The 18,924-nt window shown below is 48.5% G+C and overlaps 1 protein-coding gene across 1 annotated transcript; it reads left to right on the top strand.

The window, feature by feature from the left end:
* Positions 1-4,562: 4,562 nt before the first annotated feature.
* ANKDD1A (ankyrin repeat and death domain containing 1A) lies at positions 4,563-18,036 on the top strand. The gene is made up of 15 exons (XM_075714493.1): positions 4,563-4,596; positions 7,054-7,157; positions 7,828-7,926; positions 8,751-8,849; positions 9,308-9,412; positions 10,300-10,398; positions 10,837-10,935; positions 12,063-12,161; positions 12,514-12,612; positions 12,853-12,951; positions 13,912-14,010; positions 15,395-15,490; positions 16,684-16,885; positions 17,607-17,738; positions 17,975-18,036. The coding sequence occupies exons 1-15, from the start codon at positions 4,563-4,565 to the stop codon at positions 18,034-18,036; spliced, it is 1,527 nt and encodes a 508-aa protein (XP_075570608.1).
* The last annotated feature ends 888 nt before the right edge of the window (positions 18,037-18,924 follow it).

Genomic DNA, 18,924 nt, shown 5'->3' with positions numbered 1-18,924 from the left:
CAGGACACAGAGCTGGTACAGTTAGTCCCTTTCATACCCACAGCAGGGACATAAAGCAGCACGAACATACAATTCCTCAGGGCATCCCTGGCAGCCGTGTACCACAGTGCCCAAAGAATCTGCTTTAGGTGCTGCCCCGCAGAGCCCATGGTTGCTATCTCGGCACATGGCGCTGTTTGACACCTGATCATGTAAAACCAGTCCATCAGCACTGAAAGAGGAATGTGGTCATCCCCTCTCTCATGTGATATTCAATTTCCTGACTGTGGCAGCATATGCCAGAAAAGACAATCCTCCAGGGCTGGAGCCTGTTCCCCAAGCCAGGCTCCCACTGTGGGCAGCTCCAGGGAAGCAGAGGCTTGGCTTCCTGGACTACAGGCAGCTGCAGGCAGGAGGAGTCACCTTCCAGTTTTGCTTCCAAAGGAAGATCATAAATTAAAGTCCAATTTGCTAAACCTTTAGGTAAGCAACTGTTTCTGCATAAACACATACTGGTTTGTGGGCTGTATTACATGGCTAGCTACAAATCTGACTGACTGTAAAATCACAGTGTATACAACTAAATCAGAGAGCAAACAGAGGCGCATTTTAAAATGGCATGGATTTAAGCAGTCTGACTCATGATTTTTGAAAGCTGGAGATTGAAAATAATGATTATCCTAAACTAACACATAAAAACAGTGCATGCAAGGTAAGAGCACAAAATGCTATGCCAGAGAGCTTCACTTCTAACTGAAAAAGAGCACGTAGCTGGCTTAGCTAAATGGTTCTTCAAGTGAGATAAAGCTGAAGACTTCAACACCTTTCTGAAGATGGGGTCAACAGCAGGAACATATTGCAGAAAGAGCTCAAATTATCACCTCTCCCTGTCTCTCATTATGCTACAACATTAGTGGGAAAATCCAAAAGCTCTTTTAGGTCTGTTAGCTAGTAAATGGATCGCTAGGCAAGCGTTCAGTGTCATTAATAAATCCTTGCTGCATTCTGTACTTAGTATCAGCAGAAAGTCTTCGTCCCTTCCACCCCTGAACACAGACCTATTTAGTAAGGACACAAGGAACTGCCTACATTGCTTTTTTTCTGCCTGCTGGAAGTGCCCAAGCCCACAAACGGATGCGAACTTTTAGTGCACCTGCGCTACTTCTCTTCCGAGGTCAGCGTTAAGCAGCAGAAGAGCCATAGGTGATCTGTCCTGGCCGATTCAAGCTCTGGAAGAGGTGCAGACAATGACATTAATAGCGGCAGGTTAAGTCCGGACAGCTTTTCATCCAAGGATCTCTTACAGCATAACAAAAGACTAGCAAGAGCCAGAGGTCCCACCCAAGGCTGGGATGCCCGGTACGTCCAAACAAGCAGGGATTATTCTCTGCCCTATTCAGGGCTGTTTCCCCAGCCCCCAGGCACAGGGTACCCAGTGGGAAGGGCTCAGCCCTTCTCAGTCATTCCTGCTGGCGCCGTTTCAATTTGTCTAAAGACACTTAAATATTCATCGAGCGAGAGCAGGACTCCGTCTCGCCGGGTGCACAGACTGCTCTCCAGGGGGATGGGACACCTGCCTTCTCCACTCCCTGCTCCATCAAATCATTAATTATTTAAAATAACAGGAAAGAGCAAGAAAAACTCTCCGCACCAGACACGCTCGCGGCCTGCTGTTTATGGTACTCTCTGGGGTCTTGTGGAGACCAGGGTTTGCATCTCCCCTCCGGCAGAAGCAAGGATCAAGCCTAGCTTTCCCCCTTCCTCAGGGAGGATGCTCTACCCGCTGAGCTATTGTACAAAAGAAGGGCTTCCCCTTTATCCAGACAGACCTTATGTTTGCTTTTCCTACCCCAGAGGGTTGGGGTTTTTTTTTTTTTCTTTAATTCAATTTGAATAAAAGGAAAACAAAACACAAATCCAAAGCTCTGAGACCAGTGGCTAGCCACAGACCCCCCCCCAATCTGCGTTCGCTCAAGAGCTTAGGGTCCATCTCCCCATTTCCCAGCTGAGCAGGCCAAGCCCTGCTCGTGGTCCCTGCAGCTGCACCAGCACAGTGCTTGGCTGCAGAGACCCCCGGCAGCGGGCTTCGACGAGATGGAAACCGCCGGCTCAGCCCTGCTGCTCCCAGCCCTGAAGACAGCTCGTGTCCTGCGCAGGGCATAGCTATGCCCATGGAGAGATGTTTCTGAAGTAGCAGAGGGTCTCCGCACGCACCTCTGCATCCCCCCCCCGGGACACTGCCTGCCTCTCTGCATCTCCCACCACACGCAGGAGCAGCACAGACCCGCACAGGGGTCCCTGGGACAAGGGTGTCCCCCAAAACTGGCCTGAGCCCCGGGAACAGCCCCACCTGCACCCCGGAGCTCATCGCTTGAGGCAGCAAATGGCGGCAGGTGAACAGCGCTGGCACCCTCATGTGGTCGCTGGGATTGTATCAGGAATAGTGTGGCCAGCAGGAGCAGGGAGGTGATTGTCCCCCTGTACTCGGCGCTGGTGAGGCCGCACCTGGAATACTGTGTGCAGTTTTGGGCCCCTCACTACAAGAAAGACATTGAGGTGCTGGAGCGTGTCCAGAGAAGGGCAACGGAGCTGGGGAAGGGTCTGGAGCTCAGGGCTGGTGGGGAGCGGCTGAGGGAGCTGGGGGTGTTCAGCCTGGAGAAGAGGAGGCTGAGGGGAGACCTGATCGCTCTCTACAAGTGCCTGAAAGGAGGGTGTAGTGAGGGGGGGTTGGGCTCTTATCCCAAGTAGTTAGCGATAGGACGAGAGGAAATGGGCTCAAGCTGCACCAGGGGAGGTTTAGGTTGGATATTAGGAAAAATTTCTTCACAGAAAAGGTAGTCAAGCATTGGAACAGGCTGCCCAGAGAGGTGGTGGAGTCACCATCCCTGGAAGTGTTCAAAAAACGGGTAGACACAGCACTTCGAGACATGGTTTAGTCTAGTCTACCCTTAATTGGTTTAGTGTGGACTCCGTAATGTTAGGTTAATGGTTGGACTGGATGATCTAAAGGTCTTTTCCAAGCTAAACAATTCTATGATTCTATGATTCTATGATTCTATGATTAGTGGGTGCTCACAGCCAAAACCCGTGGTACGGCGAGGCTGGAGGGGACGGGGAGGCTCCTCAGGGAGCCCTGCTGAGGCAGAGAGAGGGGCCCATGACACGGACCAAGCCTGACACAGGTCTGCGGGCCAGCGTGGTGCAGGCAGGGAATGCAAAGCTGATGCTGCAGGGACTAAGTCGAGAAACCAGAGTAGTGGGGCAGGAAGGGTCCTTGCGAGGCCACCACTCCTGCAAGCAGCAGCAAAGAAACCCCCTTTCTGCAGTCCGCTTCCCTTTGCCGCCTTGGCCACTGAGAAACCAAAGTCCTACCTGCCATGATTTAAGCTCATGGCTCCCAGTCCTGCCCATCCCGGGTTTGCAGAACAGGTTATTCCTTTCTCCTCGCAGCACCTTCCTTTGTATTGGAAAGCCAACAAACAGCATTTACTCAATCAACCCAAAGTGTCCCTTGATGCGTCACCCCGTATCTGTGGCAAGAGTGGGTGCAAGCAAACGCAGGAAAGGCTAGAAAATGTAAGGAGTAGGGAACGCTTGTGTGCCACACTTACCCTGAAAAATTAGATACGGGGAGAACGCTGTGGGGGCCAGATCCACGCCATGGACCTCGCAAAGGCTGAACTGAAATGGCTGTGGCAGAAAGAGTGGCCCCTGTGTAGCTCCAAAAAAGACTTGCTGCCAGAAAAGCCACTACCTGGTCCTTCGTGAAAAGGCAGCAGCATCTCTCCAGCCTGGAGCCAGACAACACTGATAGGACCAGGCACCCAGTTTTGGAATTTTTTTTGCTGTTTTGGACCTTTTTTTTGTCTGCTTATCTCAGATCTCCCCGAAACAGATCTGATTCTCCCCTCCCAACCTCAGCTCAGCCACTGCCTGGTTCCTTCTCCCTCATGCTATCAAAATGGAAAAGAAACTAAGACAAAAAATGGAAAAGAAAATAAAAGACAAAACCAGACCCAGATGCTGAAACAGGAGAATTAACTAAAACTCTGAGTGAAGAGAGCTTTTAACTCCTTATTGCACCCACTGCCATGCCCTGGCTGTGTGGTAGATGAGAGCACCTCATCCCTAGGAAATGCCAAACCCTGAACCCTGCTTTCAGGGGAAAAAAAACCGAAACCCACCCGTATTTCCCACAGAATAGAAATCCTTCTTCTCCCGAATCGGTCTGGAAACAGAATTAAACCGCCCACAGCCTCAAAGGAGCAGCACTGAGCCGAGCCACGCTGAGGTAAAGGGCAGCACTGGCCCAGGTACAGCCATGCGGCCACCTGCCCGAAATGGCGGCAGCTGGATTTTCCCCTTCGAGCCATCCCAAAACGGCCCGAAAACACCGTGTGTGTCGGGAAGAGGATTTCTTTTATTTTATTTTTCTTTAACTAACCGCCGAAGAGGCGCTGTGCGGCGGCGGGGCGGCAGCAGCCAGCCCGCCCGTCAGGCGGCGGGGCCGCCCCTGTCAGCCCGCCCTGAGGCGGCGGCGGCGGCGGCGGCGGCGGCGGCGGCGGCGGGCCCGGGACCGCGGCATGGGGGACGAGCTGGCGGCGGGGGACGACACCCGTGAGTGGGGCCGCGGCGGGGGCTGCCGTGGGGGGGAATTTGGGCGGTGGGAGAGGGCGGGCGCGGCCCCGGCCTCCCCCGGGCCCGGGGTGGGGGGGGTGGCTCTGGGGCGGGGCCGAGGAGATGCTGTAAAGGATAACAAGACGTTGTAAAAATCCATTCAGAAACAAACTAGGTGTATAAACCACGCGGGAATCGAGACTGCTTTTGCCCCAAAGCATCCTGTACCCCTAAGATGCTCCAAATAACACCAGTACCCCCCACCTGGGCGTTTTGACCCCCTTTATCCACCAGCCCCCGGCCACACTGGGTTGTCTTCGTGTCCTGCGGCCTCAGGTAGAGCCCAGCGGACACTTCTAGAGCATTTTTTTGCACGCCTTTCATCTCCTTTGCTGCTTTTTTTAAATCTCTTGCGTAATGAACTGCCTGTGAGCCGGTGCATTGCACTGAGGGTAAATCATAGAATCATAGAATCATAGAATGCTTTGGGTTGGAAGGGACCTTGAGAGATCATCGAAATCAGTTGTTTTCCACGCTGTTTGGGATAACTGAATTCATATGCGGTGCCATAAGGTATGAAATACCCCAAAGCCTGAGCTCGAAAGAGAAGGAAAACTGCTAAATATCTACTGAAATGCCGCTGTTGGACAGGTGCATGCCATGATGAGGAGTGCATTTACATTTACAGGGCTAGCTTCACCGGTCTGGACACTGAGTAGGAAACTCAGACCATCAAATTGTTTGCCATGTGTTGCTGAGCATAAATAAACGGCGGCTTCTAGAGCCTTAGCGGTGCAAAGTTTGTTACTGCATCTTCTCAGGCAGAGGAAAGAATAAGTAAGTCAAGGGGCGGTTTGACATCTCTTGACAATGATGCTTTGTGTGATCATAAAATGTAAGAAGACATTTCTGTCACCTGGAGAGCAGGGGCAGCAGCATTTGTTTAACTGAAACGTAGGATTTACTCCCCTGAACGGAGATAAGCATTTCCAAGGAGGTAGTATGTGTGTAGCCATCAGTGTTAATAATTAACATAAGCATCACAGGTTTTTCCCAAGTTCTCCTGATCTTTCCTCTCAAATGAAGGGTCCATGCGGTGTGGAAACGCAGTCCCGTTAACACACCTGACCAGACGAGGACAGGGTCCCAATATGCAGTACAGAAAATCCTGCTCCTGCAGGAATCAGTGTCCAAATCCTGCTGCCTTCAGTGAAGCAGCAGGTCCAATGCTTTTGAGTGACCCTGTCTGGTATTAAATTTTGTGTTACTTGTTTTTTTCTTGAGCTAAAGGTTTTTGTTTGAAGGTAAAAGGAACAGAAATTGGAGGGTGAGGTTATACCTTTGTTGACCTAGGAGTCCATGGTAGGGGTACCTTTCTTCTGTGCCTTCCAGAGAGAAACGGGGTAGTGCTATTTAGACAGCAAGGCTCCTGTTTATCTCCTCAGTGTGGTGGAACAGGAACGATAATATGTTTTGATGCCTCTTGTGTGGCATGTGGTTAGTGTCTAGTTGATATGCTGATACAAACTGAAGTTGCATTGAGCCCCTGCTACCCTCAAGCTGCAGCCTGAGATCTGCAGAAAGGTAGAAGAGAGCAAAGCACCTGAGCCAGCTCTCCAACAGGCTGTGACAGGCTGAGGGTCTGAGTCCAGCACTTCTCAAAAGAATTCCCCAAAAGCACTAGGGCAGAGACTGAGTCCAACAAAAACTGACGCCAGCCTTGCCAAAAACCTTGAGAGCCTCCCTGCGGGGCTGCGGCAGGCCCAGAGTCACAGCCTTGCTCTCGTTTCTTGGCAGGAAAGTTTGTTCGATCAAGGAGAAGATTGCTGGGGCAAGGCTCAGCATGGAGAGTGAACACCCTTAAATTGTGCCTAACTGTGCAGGACAAATACTGCTGGTTGTCGTAAATTATGTACAGAACTGCCATGGTCTATTAAGAGATGCAACACTAATCACAGGCCAGACGAGCAGTTTTGTGCTGCTTGGCTGATTCAGGTTGCCCGGAGGGGGACAGCAGGACCGTGTGTAAATGCCTCCTTGTAGAGCCGCGGGATGTAAGCGGAGGGATGGAGGAAAGGGTCTGGGTCATCTGCCCGAGCCCTCATGCTGGCACTGGGCCTCGGGGGATGCCAGACCTAATGGATCAAAAGATTTTGGGGCTGGAGCAAGTCCACAGAAACAGAGAAAGACACTGAGTTAGAAGAGAAGGTGGTAGGAGTGGAAGAGCACTGATGTGGCACAGGGGTACTCAGGGAAGGGGAGACAGTGGGAGAGGACAAATCCAGCAAACATGCCAACATCTGTAGGGCTGGGATTCTTGCTGGAAGAATCTTTCTGCAGTCATCCTTCCTTGAAGCCACGGGGGCCGGTGAGATGAAGGGGAGGTTTGTTGGGGCATGCTGCTCCATGCTCCTTGCCAGCACTGTTTTAATGCCCACTCTTCTGCCTCTGCTGCAGTGCTTCATTCAGAGAAGGAGTTCCACCATGCGGCAAAGCGTAATGACACAGCCAGGATGGAGGAGCTCATCAGGAGAGGGGTTGACATCAAAGCCAAAACCAATGTAAGTCCTGGGTTTTTCCAACTCTTAAGCTGCAGGAAGTGCTGAGGGTGTGTTTCAGAACTGCAGCTCCTTAACGCTACTCTCATTAGCTGCTCAATTCGTTAAAGCTCTAAAATACATCGCACGGTTCTAAATAGGCCCTGTAGCAACTGAGCGGTTTCACAACACACTGGAACCCAGTGCACTCTCATCCTGGCCAGACTGAAAAGTTGTAAGTGCTGAGGGAGGGTGATAATTTATGGTTCCCCTTGGAATGTGGCTGCAATGGAAGGTTTGATTTTGCTATTTCTGTACGCCAAGGCTGTGGGATTAAATTCCTGGTGCAGGTCTCCCCTTGTGTACCAGTAGGTTCCAGGAAATATGTGCTTGCGCCAATCCCTACTGTTTCAATCTGTCCATCCATGGTCAGCGATATTTCTCATTCCTGTGCTATTGTTACAGTCCATAACTGAGGGTTTTGAGTAGAAGGTGACTAGCAGAGGTCACTATCTGCCTGACAAGAGAGCAGAAAAACCTCTGTCTTGAGGTCTTTGACCAAAGAAAACCCTGCACAGTGCAGGAAATTCTGGCTCCATGGATGGCAAAGGAGATTTTGGCCTTCAGGAGGTCTGATGGATACGCACACACTCTGCATACCTCAGCCTTCCCTCTCTCCTTCCTTCCCTTCCAGACAGACCGGACTGCCTTGCACTGGGCCGCGGGAGCAGGGAACATGGATGCTGTGCGACTGCTCCTGGATCACGATGTCCCGGTGGATGATGAAGACAGTGTATGAAGGAGAATCTCCCTTGCGTGTCCTGCAAATGTGTTCTGTGTTGGGGGAGCGCCAGGGACTGGGTGCTGGGCTGGCAGTTACAGACCGCACCTTTGCCCTGGGTGGGTGGCACAAGGTATCGCAGTGCTTGGAAAGCTGCGGCCTCCCTGCTGAGGCAGGTGCAGTGCCTCTCTGGAGCAAGCCTTGTTTTCAGATGTGTCTGTGCTCTGTCTTTTGGCCTTTTCGTTGCAATCACAGTGACCGGGGAGTAGGCTGGTAGAATCTGTGAGGTTTTCTGTATAGCATGGGGATACTTGGCTGCTTCTGGTCATGTTATTTGGGCTTGTGGGAAGACTGACAGCCAGCAAGTTCTCTCTCCCCCATAACAACCAGGCTAATATGCACCATTGATTAGGAAGTGGCAGTCAAGAGGCAGGTCTCTGCTCAGCTGCTGCTAACATGATGATCTTAGAGGTCCTTTCCAATTTTAATGATCCCTAGTTTTTACTTTCATTATAAATGATCCAGCCACCAAGCCAGGAGGTTTGGGGTTGCTACTCTACCCTTAATTGGTTTAGTGGTGGACTTGGTGATGTTAGGTTAATGGTTGGACTGGATGATCTTAAAGGTCTTTTCCAACCTAAACGTTTCTATGATTCTATGATTCTAATGTCTGTGGCAGGAATAATAGTAATTGGAGAAAGTGGGGCTAAAAAAAAAACCCAGAGAGAAACAAAAATCCTTGGGAAACTTCATGAAGCTAGAGGGACAGCTTCCCTCCATGGTGGGGATGGTGGTGGCTGCAGCTTAGCTGTAAGTATCTCTTCTCTTCTGCCCAGTTTGGAATGAATGCGCTTCTCCTGTCTGCCTGGTTTGGCCACCTCCGTGTCCTGCAGATCCTCGTCAATGCTGGGGCCAAGATTAACTGTGTCAATAGGGTGAGAAAGTCTCCCTACGTAGGTTCATCACGCAGCTCCAGACAGTGATGGGGGGAGAGAGAGGCTTATCCGTGAGCTAAGGTAATCGTGTGTGACAGCGTCTGCCATGGGGACTGCCATCTGTACTTCTGCCTTATTCCTAAAACAGGTGTAATAATGGTAGCTATAGAGATGTACACAGCTTTCTCTGCTCACATTTGTGCAGTGGTGATGTGGAAGATGTTACAGAAATGGGAAATGGGTTTAGTGAATCAGCAGTCCACGTATTTTAAAATAGACTTTGGCTGGGTAAAGAAGCGTTAATACTTCAGTCATAACTTGCTGTCTGCAGCATAAGCTAGTTTAGCCCTAGAGGTGCAGGGAGGCGTGGAATGGGTCTTTGCTAACAGGAACAGGTTGTGAAAAGAGACTGTCCTGCAGTCTTGGACTTGTTAAACAAATAGTTATCTCCTCTCCAGAATGGCAGGAACCTGCTCCACTGTGCTGCTCAGAGGGGACACATCCAGGTGATGGAATTCATCATGGAGGACCTGGAGGATGTGTGTGTGGATCAGACAGACAAGGTAGGAAGGCTCTTCAGTGCTTTGTTTCACAAGGTCTGATCTTGCTCTGCTGAGCTTAGCAGGAGTGTTGCCCTTGGTCTTGGGAAGAGAGTCAGAGTCAGATGCTACTCCTGGAGAACCAAGGGTATCCCACACAGGCTCTGGCCCTCCTGCGGAGGAGAGCTTAGGGGTGATGAGGATTCTGGCTCTGATCAAGCTTCAGCAGCCAAGGCTTCCCAATGTAGCCTTTTGCAGAATTAATTCAGGAATTTCAGTGTCCTCCTCTTGTGCAGCTGATACTTCAGGGTGTATTGTAGGTAAGCAATAACCAAGGGTCACCCTCTCCCAGCATGTTCCAGCGTTAGCTGACCTGTTCCTGAAGACAGTGTAGGAGCTCCCAGGAGCTGGCGCACACTCTTTTCCACTCCCTGGCCTTCATGGTTCCTAGAGTGATCCCCACTCTGATGCTTGGGAGTTAAATGAGGCAACAAGAGATCTGCCTTTCCCCACGTCCCCAAAAAGGTTTCTGACTCACTCGATAACTGGGGTCTCAGATATTAATTCAATTTTTTTATCCTTAGTTGCTTTCAGTAAACTTTTTATTATCCTCTATTTATATGTAATAAATGCTGAAAAGATCTATTTGCCAGTGTTTGGTGAGACCAAAGTGCTCGGAGTTGTTAGCCTCAGTGGGTAGTTATGTTCACCTTGTTTTGTTAGGGTCATCCTAAATGTAAAGCAGAATAAAAGTTAACAGAAGAATAAAAGAGAACTATTTTTGAAGTGCAGCACTTTTCACCCTGTGGGCTGGGTTTTCACCCAAGGCATTATTATATCGCTTGCAGCAGATTATCTAATCTTGTGCTTTCTGAGCCTTTCTTGGACTGTATTTCTGTTTGCTTTCAAAGATGGACAGGACAGCGTTTCACCTGGCTGCAGAGTATGGGCGGCTGGAGGTGGTGGAGTTCCTAATTCGACTGGGCTGTTCTCACAGTGCCAAAGACAAGGTATGGGCATAAAACCACACACAAGGGCAGTAAAGTCCAAGGATTAGTGGTGTGAAAGTCAGGGAACTGGATACCAAATGAGGCTCATGCAGGCAAGTTGTCAGCAGTTGTAACTATGGTTGTGGTACGCCAGGGCTTTGCTTCTTTATCCGCTTGCAAACCGTTTGCATCTCAGTCTGTGCTGGATTTCAATCCAGGACTTTTCAGACAGGATACACAGCAATACAGGATACAGGATACATACCTGGTGGGCTGTGCTCCAGTTTAAGGTAGCTGGATTTCTTACCGCCCTGCTGCACCTATTAGAAGACTGTTTCAGACTCTTGTTACTGGTTACAACCTCCTTTTCAGTCATGCTCATATACTCTGTGCAAAGTTGTGGTGTACGAGCACTCAGTCCTGTGATACGCACATGAATGAAGTGATGTTTACTTTCAGGAAGAAAATACGGCATTGCATTTAGCTGCTAAAAACGGACATCTCTCTGTGCTGCAGAAGATTATAGATGTTGGAGTGGGCCTTGATGAGAAGAACTTAGTAAGTGCATTGAAATGAAATGAAAACCACATCAGTTTTGCCCTTTCCCTCCCTAGAAATACTCTCCTGCCACAGTCATCAGGCTGAATAGTAGGTATTGACAGGAGAGGTTTAGAAAACAGCTGATTTTATCTAAAGCGTACGTGTGTAAATGCAGGTCACACTCGCAGAATATCAGTGAAAGGCAACATCCTTCTTGGACCAATATCCAATTCTAAAATGTTGCCTTTTCTTCCTGCTTGTATCTGCTGACCTACCTTATCGCTCCATTTAATCTCCCTTTTTCTCCCTGACCCTTGTACATTCAAGTGCCTAAGTGGTTATTGAGTGTGTTTTAAACTAAACTTCACTATGCTTTATAGTATTGACTTAGTCACTGAACATATGGACCTTCTGTTTGAGATCTCTCTTTGACAGACCTGCTTTGGAAAATTATGTGGCTGGAACATAGTTAATTGCTTAGATAGCAAATATTGACTTATTAATGCTGTTATTTATTCCAGGGCACACTCCCAATTAGGTTTATCAGCATTTTTTTAGTCTTACTTGGTTACTGTCTTTGAAAAGTGTATTTGATGGTGATTAAGATCTGAAAGAAAAGGGAAATCACCTTCTGTGGTAACTCTGGTAGCATTTATCTTCCCGCAAATGAGCTGCCCTTTGTGCGAAGAGTAATAATAAAACCAGATAGGAATTCTGCTTGGTTTTTCTAAAAGAAATGAGCTGCAGCCCTCAGAAGGGAGAACCAGTGGTTGAGGGCCACAGGCTTCCAGTTCTGCCTATGGCTGTTTCTGGGCTACTCTAGGAAAATGGTTTGTCTTCATTGTCCACATGAAAACCTTTTTTGTTTGCTAATGGGCTGAAGGGGAGAAAAGGTGATGAACGTCATGTCTGTCTTGTGACCCATGGGCCAGCTGTTTCCAGTGGCATAAGGACACAGCAGTACTCTGGTATGTCGGTGGCAGATAATTGTGTCCTTTATTTTCCTAACAATCACCCTGGCCCTCAGAATTGATATTTTAACACGTCATGGATTCAGAAGACGGGGTAGAGACTTGCTTGTTCTGCTGCTCTGTCTTGGCCTTGTCTACAGAAATGCTGCTTGTCTCCTTTTTTGCCTTGTCCAGGAAGGACTTACGGCTCTGCACCTGGCTGCTGAGGGGGGTCACGGTGACTGTATGAAGCTGCTCTTGGAAGCAGGTGCTGATGTCAATGCCCAAACCCAGGTGAGCTCTGTGGAGGTGATTCCATTTCCAGCCACTACTTTGTGGATTTTTGCCCAGACCTGTGGCCTTGCAGGGATGGCTCCCGTTATCAGGTGAGACCGTGTGGAGCCCAGCACTTCAGAAACAGCGCAGGGAGTCCAGAGGAAAGTACACGTGGCTTTGTACAAAGAGGCGGGTGAAGCTGCCCTGGGACCGGCTTGGCTGTGGAGACAATCTCTATGGATTTGTCAGTATGGGGGCATGGGGCTCTTGCAGGAGGGAAGGTGGGGGATCTCTGTGGACGGTCTGTACGAACTGCAGCTTCTGAGAAGAAATCCTGACTAATACCCATCTCTTCTGATGTGCCTCTCAGAAGAAGATGAATTGCCTTCATTACGCAGCACTGCATGGCTATGAGGAGATAGCCAGGATCCTCATGGATGCAGGAATCCACAAAGATGCTGTTAATCACGTAAGTCCCACTCAATGCTCTCATTGCTTACAAAAAGGCAAAGACAGTTTGTGGAGCTGGTCAAGAGCACAAAGCGACTCTGCAAGGACCGGTGCTGCTGTGGGGTCTGTGCTTACGGGGCAGTATCCCCAGTCCAGGCTGGCAGCTGTCTTAGAATATTCTAAGACGTGCTGGGCACCGCATGGTCCTTTCAGTGCCATGAGCTAAGCTTTTCCTAAATGCAAGGTCTTTTTTCTGCAGCAAAATGCATCAGCGACACACATTGCAGTACTACAGAACTTCCCAGCCATGGTGAAGCTCTTTATTGACGTGGAGTGTGACCTTGACATTCCAGATAATGTAAGACTGAAGCTCCTGTTCTTTGTCTTTGAAATGCGAACCCATTTCATGGGCGATTTGATCACATTGGGGACAGGATTAAAGAGGAGTGCTTTAAAATGGGGAAAACCTGGAAGCATGACTTAGGAAACATGAAACTTGTGAAATGATTCTGAGTGTTGCAGTGAGGTAGTCGCTTGATGGCATAAGACACGTGGGCTGTGCCATGTCCCTGGGACCTGTGCGCAGAGACATTGCGTAGTCAGCCTCTCTCCTCCCAGCTGGAAGCAGAGGGGAGAAATTTCAGCCCAGATGATACTCTGCCAAATGTTTGGGGGGGCTGAGAATGGGAGGCAAACCTGGAGGCAGGTGGTTGTCTCACCAAATTGTAATTTTGTGAATGAGGGGCTTTGCTAACAAATGTGTAACTTCTTTGTAATGTTTCGGTTAATGTTCATTCTTGTTGTGATGTTCTCTCCTGATGACACCATAAAATTGCCACATTTTGTATTTGGTTTTAGTTGTTTCTGTTAAACAATCCCAAGGTGCATACAGTTCACAGTGCATGCACATTAACCTGGCCCTGTGTCCCAGGAACAAAGAATTGGCAAAGGTCCTTTCCTCCCTTGGCCAAACTATCTGCCTACAGAAATTGTTTAAATAACAGGAAATAATATAGTCCTATAAGTGACCCTAGGGAGCTTTATGGAACTGAAGAGGTTCCTTCTTTAGACTGAAATGTTATCAGGCTTCCTAGTGCTGGTGCTGGGACAGGGACAGACCAGTTCTGCTCAGCTTGAGGAGCCCAACTCCAGTCTGAGGTAGGAGGGTGTTTGGCCCTGAGTTTAAAAAGGGATAGAGGGCAAAGGAGGGCAGAGCTGGCAGCGTTCTTACAGCGCTTCCTCCCGGTATTGTTCTGTCCTATCCTTCCAGCCTCGCACTTGTCCTTCTCTGAAATTTAGTCCTTTCACTCTCCTGCAGAGGCAGCAGACCTCACTCCACATCGCTGCGGAGCATGGCAGGCAGGACATTGCTGAGATGATTCTCATTGCAGGAGTCAATCTGAAGCTAACAGACAAGGTAAATGTCTCCATGGGTCGAATAGGTTCTGTGGGGGTATGGAGGGGAAATATGAATGGTCTTTGCCACTGCTTTTCATAATTTTCAAGGAAGGCTAGTAATAATATTAAAATCTGGATATTTCCAGGGATAAGGCCTTGAAACACTGCTGAGTAGGTTATTTTGATGTGTTTTCCTGGAAAGAAGTGACTGGTTCTTAGGAAGGTAGAAAACAGTTCACACAATGAGCAAACTTCTTCTCAGAGTTGCTCTAGTTCTTTCTACTTGTGCTATCATGCACATTAATATCAAAGATCTTCTTGAATAATGATAAGTTATATACCTCAAGAATTACAGCACACATGTTTTAATAGGTTAAAAGTGTCTGGTTGGTATAGATCTGGCACTGGTGTCCAGGGCTTTTCCCCTCTAATTAAATCAACAAAAGGAATTCTAGAGGAATCGGGCAAGTTGCATGCAGCGTGAAAATGTGGTATGTGCCCAGAAAATGCTGGAGGGGGCTTGGGCAGAGATTAAAATAGTGTCTGCCATTTGCAGTGGGTTAAAGCACGTACAGACTCGAAGCCACCTGGCTGAAACGGCCTTCAGCTGCCGTGAATGTTTGCCACCTTCCAGCAGTCTGTGGAACCGCAGTGAGACTCAGCGCAGGAAACACATTCACGCTTTTCTGGGTGAAATTGGGTTTCTGCTCACGTCTGAGGCTAGAACCGTTCTCACTGGCATGCCTGATGGCTGGGCTGGCTCGCTTTCCTTCATGCAATTTTCAAATCTTGTTCCTTTCTGCTATCTGCTTTTAGATATAAATACAAATCCCCGCCCCACCCTCCCCAATCCAAAATCATGTTCATGTAACGAGTGCAGTTACATTTTCATAGTCACATCAGTCTGTGCTTCTCCTAGGAGACCATTTCTAATCACGCGTATGTGGAGCCTATAAAATTAATGAGGTTGTATAAATCACTTCAGTGTCATGTGTCAGCAAACCTGCTGTGCGAGAGGCTATAAAATGCCTTGGGTTGTAGTGCTGAGCTGGTCCTTTGACGGCCGCACCCGTGTTGCTGGGAGCCTGAAAGCACCCTGCCATCCACTCTGGGTTATGGGATGTGTTCCCAACTGCTCCTGCCAAACGGGCAGATCCCCTGTGGCAACAGAGGAGATGCTGCAGAGCCTAGAAAATGACTCCCCATGCCCTGCGTGCGGTAGCTCGAAGCTAGCTCACATCCCAGGTGTTTGCAGGTGGAGAATGGGGGTCCTTCATCCCAGCTGGGTGCATTGCTCGATAGGCCATGCTGCCTGCTCCTACAGACTGCCGGCTGGGTGCAGAGTTTGTACATCCTAAGCATGCAAGGTCTTTTCTGCCTCATTTTTCCTCTTCTAATTTCAGCAAGGGAAGACGTCTCTGGATGTCGCCGCCCGAGGCAATCACATCAACTTGGCGGACATGATTATCAAAGCTGATCGGTTTTACAAATGGGAAAAGGTGAGCAGCTTACACCACCATCCCCTGCGCTTTCCAGGGCAGGTGTAGCTTTATCCTCTCCATTGAGACTCCACATCACCAGCTGTCAAAAGGGAAAGAAATACAGGACGTCCTGTGACAGCCTGACCTCTACTTTCATCACCTTACTTAAGAAAAACAGAAGTCCTCACCATGCCAACAACATCTACTTAAGGCTTTCCTTATTTAAAAAAGCCTCTGTTGTTAAAAGCCCCAGGCTGTGCTGAAGGGAACAGGGGTTTTCAAAGATTCTTTGGCAGCTGTTCCCAAAGCCCTGTAGAAGGGAGTGGGGTAGCATTGGTTCCTTTTCCCAGAAGGAGAAACAGAAGCACTGAGCAGGAAAATGCTTGGCCCGAGGTCACCAAATGGGACGTGGCGAGTTTTTAGGAGTGGGAGACACCTCTTGTGAACAGAGCGATCAGTTCTTGTTGCAAGTCATACAACCAACTTCCCTCTCAAACTTCCCCACAGCTGGGGCTGCTCCTCCTGTGTTTCCCGGCATGGCCCAGCCGTCTCTCTTCTCCCGTGGCCTGTGTGCGAGGCGCAGCTGCTCAGCCCCAGTCCCCCATCTGAAACCCTGCCTACCCCAAGCCTGTGCCCAGCCTGATCTGAGCAGAGGGCGTGCTGAAAGCACAGCCAAACACCGCATCCCTTGCGTCTTCATAAGACTTTGGGTGTTCTCCCATACCGGGAAAGACAGTGTTCTAGGGGGAAAGAAAAGGAAGGGAAGGAGGGCATACGCCTGTGGTTCAGGTGCAGCTTCAGGAGTAACGCTGTGCATATCGGGCCCTTGCGTGGGCTTCCCGCACGGCCCTAGGGGAAGTCATTTAGCCTATTTGCAGTCTGGCGTGTAAAGGGGGCTGAGCAGCTGTGCCTGTGTTGCAGGGGAGCAAGGAGATTTAATTAAATGAATCTGTGTAAAAGCCCCAGATAAAAGGCACTGTAGAAATGCAAATTGTGATCTGCATGGGCTTCCACAGCAAAGCTGCTATGAACAGTATTTGTTAACATGCATGATGAGAATGGAATGAAACAAGAGAATAAAGAGAATAAAAAAAAAATGTGCTGTGCCAGAATGAACTCAGAGTGACATGCACCGCTGAGGATGTGGGAGGCTGCAGAATGACCCGCGCATCTGCAGCATCCTGCCTGAAACCCCTGTTCTGGCTTTGCAGGACAATCTGAACAGCGACTCCGACTCCTGGGTGGCAAAGCACTTGACCTTTAAGCAAGATCACAGGCTGGAAACGCAGCACATTCGCTCAGTAATGTGGAGGTTAGCTACTAAGTACCTCAAACCTGGTGAATGGAAGAAGCTGGCACATTACTGGAAATTCACTGATGCCCACATTAGGGCCATTGAGCAACAATGGACAGGTATGAAATGCTGCACAGGTATTCTCCTTTCTTCACTTGGACTGTGTTTCTGGGACATAAGTCTGCAGTAATAACAAAGCATGAAGAAAACGAGCTGGTTTATTTGAAACAACCAAAAGATTAGGTTAAAAATACTGTTTTTAATGAATGTGGAGTTATCTGCACACTGGAATTTATCTAGGAGTAAAGCACGCAAGTGGGGTTAGTGGTCCATTGCTCACTCCTTCTGAGGCACTTGCCAGACCTGTGAGTTCTTGCTACAATTCTTGTTCTGTAGGACAGAAGAAATCTTGCTGGGTTTATTTTTCTCTTTTAAGGAGCTGAACCAAGAAGGCGGCGAAGTCCCATTTAGAATTTAAGAGATACGTTAGCAGAAGCAAGTTCTGAGTTTCAGAAACAGATCCCCACTGGGTCGGTTACTGTAAGGACTCCTGGAGTTTGCACAACGCGAGCAAAGGGCTAAGCTATGCTCTGAAGGCAGAAATTCTGTATTGCCATGAAAGGTTGCCTGACAAGTTCATCCATGGCCTGCTCTGTTAAGTTTAATGTTAATCTAGCAATCGCACCGCAACTAGGAATTAAGCTAAACTGTACTTTAGAGCCTCCTAGTAAAATCCAAAGAGGAGGGAGGGGTGTCCAAACCCATGAATTCAGAAATCCGCTCTGGTCAGGGCCGTGTGCTGTGAAACGCAGGATTTCAGTTGTGGTTTGATCTTGCCAGGCACTAAAAGCTACAGGGAGCACGGCCACAGAATGTTGCTTATCTGGCTCCACGGCGTGATCACGGCAGGAGACAATCCAATCAAGGGATTGTACGAAGGCCTCGTGGGGATCGGAAGAAGAGATTTAGCAGGTAATACTTGTGTCTTCCTTCAAATAACGCACGCTGAGTGCTGCCTGAATTCTGTGGTTACACAGCTGAGGAAAACTTCAGTGAAGCCAATTCACACGAGCTGAAAGCCATGCTGCCCCACCCCCTCGCTACCATTACATGTCATTTCTTTCTCTTCCTTTTACTTTGATAAATGAACACATCCTGCCAGGGCTTTATACTTTCTGCACAGCAGAACGGTCTCTCTTCTTTTACAGAAAGCATTCGGAAAAAAGCAAACGCAGACTCTGCCTCTCCACGGAAGTGCGTAGCAATGTAACGCCGGGAGGGCACCAGCGGTTCCTTCAACCGATGCATCCTCAGCTTGTCTTAGGGCTACAGGAGAAACTCTTGCTCTGCTACTGCTCAGAAGGCAGCCGCACCTTAAGGGCTTCTTGTCATAAAAAGCCGGCATCGCTGCTGCTTCCTTCTTGGTCTGAAATGCCAAGGGTATTGGCAAATGCCAATGGTCTAAAATGCCTCTTCATGCAGAAGGGAGATTTTTATCAGCTCTTGCGTGCCGTCTGGGTACTGTAATGAGAGTTCAGTGAGTGAGCCTCACTTGCCATGCTGTGAGTATCGAGAAATACTACACTATTTTACTGTAACTTCTTGTCATCGCATTTTTATATATAAATTTTTAATTGTCAATTTTTTAAGTTATTGAGGGGAAAGCCTTTGTTTGCAGAAATGTTCTTTACTTACCTTTTTTGGGGGAGGGAGGGAGTGTCTATCACTTGTGTCTTAGCTGTGTTCATAACTTCCCAGTTAGGGTGGGAATTTAAGAAGCAAAGTGAAGGCTAGCACTTGGTCCTTTTGGAACCTTCAGGGCTGTGATTGTTAATGTTTCAACTTCACAAAAAGTTTCAGAGAAGAACGTTAACATACACTGTTTAGAAGTGTTTGTTAACGTACCTGCACTGTTTATAAATCAAATAGGTAATGTCTTTAATGCCCAGGTTACAGCTTGAAAAGTGTATGATAAGAATGGTCATCGGTTATCTACACAGCCTCTGCCAAGGACATACAGTTTTCTTAAATACCCATTTGTCACACAATACTTCATATTTATTTTTTACAGTGTTTCAAGGGGAGAATGTCTGCATTTCAATAAATCAAGATTTTACCCTTAAATTTGGAAGTTATGCCTTAATCATTCTTTATTAAA

The sequence above is a fragment of the Pelecanus crispus genome, chromosome 7 (genome assembly GCF_030463565.1).
Source record: "Pelecanus crispus isolate bPelCri1 chromosome 7, bPelCri1.pri, whole genome shotgun sequence".
Lineage (NCBI taxonomy): Eukaryota > Metazoa > Chordata > Aves > Pelecaniformes > Pelecanidae > Pelecanus > Pelecanus crispus.
Note: the sequence above shows the minus strand (reverse complement) of the source record. Positions and strands in the feature narration are given on the sequence as shown.